The sequence below is a fragment of the Corapipo altera genome, unplaced genomic scaffold (assembly GCF_003945725.1).
Source record: "Corapipo altera isolate COAL_440 unplaced genomic scaffold, ASM394572v1 300, whole genome shotgun sequence".
NCBI lineage: Eukaryota > Metazoa > Chordata > Aves > Passeriformes > Pipridae > Corapipo > Corapipo altera.
Genome location: NW_020885067.1, coordinates 1 through 5,792, shown reverse-complemented (window position 1 = coordinate 5,792; position 5,792 = coordinate 1). Strand labels below are relative to the sequence as shown.

The following is a 5,792-nucleotide window of genomic DNA, read 5'->3' as shown; positions in this document are numbered from 1 at the left end:
CACAAACCGCACCTGACAGCCAAAAATGACAGGCTTTCACTCCTGGGAGAAAGGGGAGAAAGGGCCGGGGTTTCTTTTCGGAGCCCTGCGCTGAAACTGCCGGTCCCACTCCCAAAATTGAACACGGACGAAGGTTCCTCCCAGACAAAAGGTGCCCTCACAGAAAGCTCTTCCTGCCCATGGGTCTGGGGGTGAGCAGGGGGATACCGGGGGGTACCAGGGAGTACCGGGGGTCTGGGGGTGATCCCGGGGTGCCGGCAGGTCCTGGGGTCTGGGGGGGGGTGGGGGGGGGTGGTACCGGCATTTGGGGGGTACCGGGGGCTGTGGGTGATCCTGGGGTCGGTACCGGGGCTGATCCCGGGGGATACCGGAGGTCTGGGGGTGATCCCAGGGTCGGTACCGGGCGGTACCGGGGTTTAGGGGTGATCCGGGGGCGGTACCGGAGGTGGTACCGTGAGTCCAAGGGGTAGCAGGGATGGGGAGGTGGCCCCGGGGGCTGTGCCGGGGGCGATCCCGGGGATTTGGGGGCGATCCCGGGGATTTGGGGGCGATCCCGGGGGCGTTGCCGGGGATTTGGGGGCGATCCCGGGGATAGGGGGGCGATCCTGGGGGCGGTGCCGGGATTTGGGGGCGATCCCGGGGATATGGGGGCGATCCCGGGGGCGTTGCCGGGGATTTGGGGGCGATCCCGTGGGCGGTGCCGGGGCGGTCCCGGCGATCGGGGGGCCGGTCCCGAAGGAGCCCCCGGGGCAGCCCCTCGGTGCGGGGTCGGGGCCGGAGCCGCGGGCGGTGCCGGGGGCGGTCCCGGGGCGGAGCCGATCCCGATCCCGATCCCGGTGCCGGGGCAGCGGCGGAGCCGGGGCATGGCGGGCCTGGGCTCCCTGGAACCGGGCACCGGCCCCGGCCCCGTCCCGGCCACTCGCGTGGAGATCACCGTGTCCTGCAGGTACCGGGGGCACTGGGAGGCACTGGGAGGCACTGGAGTGCAGGCGTAGCTGGCGCTGGAGCGCGCTGGGATGCACCGGGAGGCACTGGGAGGCACTGGGAGGCAACGGCAGACGGCGTTGGAGGGTGCTGGCATTCCCTGGGATGCACTGGGAGGCACTGGGGTGCACTGGGAGGCACTGGGAGGCACTGGGGTGCATTGAGATGCAGCGGCAGGTGGCGTTGGAGGGTGCTGGGAGGCACTGGGATCCCCTGGGTGGCCCTGGGGAGCGGCAGCAGCCGGCGCTGGAGGGTGCTGGGATGCACCGGGAGGCGCTGAAATCCCCTGGGGTGCACCAGGAGGCACTGGGAGGCACTGGGATGCAGCGGCAGCCGGCGTTGGAGGGTGCTGGGAGGCAGTGGGAGGCACTGGGAAGCACTGGGGAGCGTCAGCAGCCGGCGTTGGAGGGTGCTGGGAGACACTGGGATCCCTTGGGAGGCACTGGGATCCCTTCGGAGGCACTGGGGTGCAGGCGTAGCCCGCGTTGGAGGGTGCTGGGAGGCACCGGGAGGCGCTGGGAGGCACTGGGGTGCACTGGGAGGCACTGGGAGCGGCGGGAGCCGGCTTTGGAGGGTGCTGGAAAGCGCTGGGATCCCCTGGGAAGCACTGGGAGGCACTGGGAGCGGGGACAGCCGGCGTTATAGGGCACTGGGGGACACTGGGAGGAATTGGGGAGCACTGGGGGCACTGGGCGGAGTGGGGAGCACTTGAGGGGCACTGGGGGCACTGGGAGGAGTGGGTGGCACTGGGAGGCACTGGAGACGCTGGGGGGCACTGGGAGGCACTGGAGAGTACTAGGAGGCAGTGGGGGGCACTGGGAGTACTGGGGGGCACTGGGCGAAGTGGGGGACACTGGGGGACACTGGGGGACACTGGGGGGCACTGGGGGCAGTGCCAAAACCAAGTGGCTGGGGGGTGACATGGGCCCGACCCCCCCAGAGGGGCTGAACCTCCTGACCCTCCCCAGTGCCCCCTGCACGCCCCACGCCCCCTCTCTGCATCCCAGGGCCCTGCGGGGGTGTCCTGGCACACGGCTGTGCCCCCCAACACATGGCAGCCCAACACGTGCCCCCCAAGGCCCAGCTGTGCCCCCCAACACCCCCTGTGCCCCTGGCGTGTGTGAGGGGCACACCCGGGCATGGACACACAGCCCCGGGCACAGCCCTGGGCACAGCCGGCTCACACTCACACTCACACTCACACTCACACTGACACACACTCAGATCACACTCACACTCACATTCACTCACACACACACAACACACGCACACCCTCCCACTCACACTCAGATCCACACTCACTCTCACACTCAGATCACACTCACACTTCCTCTCACTCTCACACTGATCACACTCATTCTCACACTCACACACACACTCAGATTGCACACACACACTCACACTCACACTCAGCTCACCCTCACACTGATCACACACCCACACTCAGATCACACAGTCACACAGTCATTCTAACTCACACTTACTCTCACACTAACACTCAGGTCACACTCACGCTCACACACTCATTCTAACTCACACTCTCATGCTCACACTTGCTCCCACTCACACAGATCACACACTCATTCTACCTCACACTCACACTCCAATCACACACACTCTCACAGCCTCACACTCAGCTCACACTCACACTCACACACTCACAATCCTATTATCTCCCTCAGATCACATTTAGACACACACTCAGCTCACACTCACACTCACTCTCACACTCCAATCACACGCACTCTCACACCGTCACACTCAGCTCACACACACTCTCACAGTCACACTCACTCTCACATCCTCACAATCCCATTATGTCCCTCAGATCACATTCAGACACACACTCAGCTCACACACACTCACACTCACACTCACTCTCACACTCTCACACTCACAGTCACACTCCCTCTCCCTCCCCCAGACAGCTCCTAGACCGGGACACCTTCTCCAAGTCGGACCCCCGTGAGTGGGGTGGGCGGGGGGGGCTCAGGGGGTGCTTTGGGTGTCCCTGGAGGGTGTTGGTGTCTCTGGGTGGTGGTTTAGGGGTCTCTGGGGGTGTGTTGGGGGTCTCTGGGGGTGTTGAGAGATCTCTGGGGGTTTTTTGGGGGTCCCTGGGGGTGTGTTGGGGGTCTCTGGGGGGTTCTAGGAGGTCTCTGGGGGTCCCTAGGGGGTTCTGGGGGGGTCTCTGGGGGTGTTGGTCTCTGGGGGTTCTGGGGGTGTCAGTGTCTCAGGGTGGGGGGTCTGTGGGGTGTTTGGGGGGATCCCTGGGGATGTTTTTTGGGTCCCTAAGGGTGTTCTGGGGTGGGTTTGGGTGTTTTGGGGTCCCTGGGGGTGTTTTGGGGTGTGTATTTTGGGGTGTTTGGGGTGTTTTGGGTCCCTCCAACCCCCGTTCCCTGCAGTGTGTGTGCTGTACACGCAGCGCCCGGGCAGCCACCAATGGCGGGAGGTGAGTGCCCTGATTGGTGGGAGGACAGCCAATCAGCACCTTGGGGGGCACTCAGACAACCAATCAGAGCATGAGGGGGCACTCAGCCAACCAATCAGCACCTCGGGTGCTGGCTGGCCAATCAATCACCAGCGTGTCGGGGCAGTGACCAATCAGCAGCCACCACACCAACCAGGCAGCCAATCAGCATGTGGGGTGCCTGCGGGCTGACCAATCAGCAGACAAAGTTCTGGCCAATCAGCATGTTGGGCACCAACCCACGGCCAATCAGAGCTCTGGGGTGCCAACCAATCAGCACATCAGGGTGTTGGCCAACCGACCAATCAGGTATTGGGGGGCTGGGCCAGGTGACCAATCGTCACATGGGGTTCTGGCCAATCAGAGCTCTGGGGTGCCAACCAATCAGCACGGCGGGGTGTTGGCCAAACGGCCAATCAGGTGTTGGGGTGCCAAACAGTTGGCCAATCGGCAGCAAGCAGTGTGTCCTGGGATGCGCAGAGCCGACCAATCAGCACTATGGGGTTCACACAGTTGACCAATCAGCATCCAGGGGCGCACAGAGAAGACCAATCAGCATCCTGGGGTGCAGGCAGGCAGCCAATCAGCGTCTCGGGGAGTTTTGGGGTGTGGGGCAGCCAATCAGCTACGGACCCACGTCCAATCAGCCAATCAGCGTTGGCGGCGCCGCCCCCGTAATTAGGCAGGTGTTAATTGCGGGGTGAGGAGCAGGGGGCGGGGCAGGGGGAGGGGCGGCCCTGCAGGCACAAAGCGGCACCTGTGGCCGCCCCTCCCCCCTGCCCCTGTCCCCGCGTGTCCCCCCCGCCCCCGCCCGCCCACCCCGCCCACAAGGCCCCGACCCCCGTGCGCGTGTCCCCATGTCCCCAACCCCCGTCCCCGTGTCCCCAACCCCCTGTGCACGTGTCCCTGTCTCTCCATGTCCCCGTGTCCCTGTCTCTCCATGTCCCCGTGTCCCTGTCCCCGTGTCCCCATATCCTCATGTCTCCATATCCCAATGTCCCTGTCCCCATGTCCCCAGCCCCACATCTCCATGTTCCTGGTCCCCATTCCCTTTTCTCTATGTCCCCATTCCCATGTCCCCATGTCCGCCTCTCCCCGTGTCCCTGTATCCTCATCCCCATGTCCCATATGAACATGTCTCCATGTCCCCAACCCCACATCTCCATGTCCCCCTCTCCCTGTGTCCCCATGTCCCTGTGTCCCCATGTCCCCATGTTCCTGGTCCCCATTCCCATGTCCCTGTGTCCCTGTGTCCTAATTCCTGTGTCCCACATGAATGTGTCCCCGTGGCCCCATCTCCGTGTCACAATGTCCCCGTGTGTCCATATCTCTGTGTCCCCGTGTCTCCATATCCTCATGTCCCCATGTCATCCTCACGTCCCCATGTCCCTGTGTCCCCATGTCCCTGTATTCCCATGTCCTCATGTCTCTGTGTCCCTGTGTCTCCACATCCCCTGTCCCCCCTCTGTCCCTGCTGTCCCCCCATGTCCCCTGTCCCACTCTGTCCCCCCGCTGTCCCCTTGTCCCCAGTTTGGCCGGACCGAGGTCATCGACAACTCCCTGAATCCCGATTTCCTGCGGAAGTTCGTGCTGGATTTCTGCTTCGAGGAGCGGCAGAACCTGCGCTTCGACCTGTGAGTGTCACCCCAGTGCCACCCCAGTGTCATCCCCAGTGCCCTTGGCAACCCCAGGCACCCCTGGGTCACCCCTGGGTCACCCCCAGGTCACTCCAGTGTCACCTCCAGTGCCTGTGGCACCCCTGGGCGCCCCTGGGTCACCCCATTGTCACCCCTGTGTCACCTCTTGTCCCAGGGTCACCCCCAGGGTCACCCAGGGTCACCCCCATGCCCCTGGCACCCCAGGGTGACCCCATTGTGACCTCTGTGTCACCCCTTGTCCCAGGGTCACCCCCCGGGTCACCCACAGGGTCACCCCCAGGGCCACCCCAGTGTCATCTCCAGTGCCCCTGACACTCCCAGGTCACCCCCAAGGTCACCCCCAGTGTCACCTGAGGGTCAACCCAGCACAGCCCCTGCAGTGTCCCATCCCTGTCCCCCCCCCTCCCCACATGTCCCCACATGTCCCCTGTGTCCCCCCCATCCCCACATGTCCCCTGTGTCCTCTGTGTCCCCACACGTCCCCTGTGTCCCCAGGTACGATGTGGACTCCAAGAGCCCCGACCTCTCCAAGCATGTGAGTGAAGGACCCGCCCCGACCCCCACCCCGGAACGGGACACCCCGGTGACCTCCGTGACCCCAGTGACCTCTGCTGACCCCCGGTGACCCTTGGTGACCCTGGTGACCCTGGTGACCCCCTGGTGTCCCCTGGTGTCCCCAATTC

At 64.5% G+C, this 5,792-nt stretch overlaps 1 protein-coding gene across 1 annotated transcript; it reads left to right on the top strand.

The window, feature by feature from the left end:
- Window positions 1-846: 846 nt before the first annotated feature.
- Window positions 847-5,734, top strand: LOC113959871 (copine-8-like). The gene is made up of 5 exons (XM_027669162.1): window positions 847-946; window positions 2,909-2,949; window positions 3,387-3,433; window positions 4,982-5,085; window positions 5,605-5,734. The coding sequence occupies exons 1-5, from the start codon at window positions 864-866 to the stop codon at window positions 5,732-5,734; spliced, it is 405 nt and encodes a 134-aa protein (XP_027524963.1). The 5' UTR covers window positions 847-863.
- The last annotated feature ends 58 nt before the right edge of the window (window positions 5,735-5,792 follow it).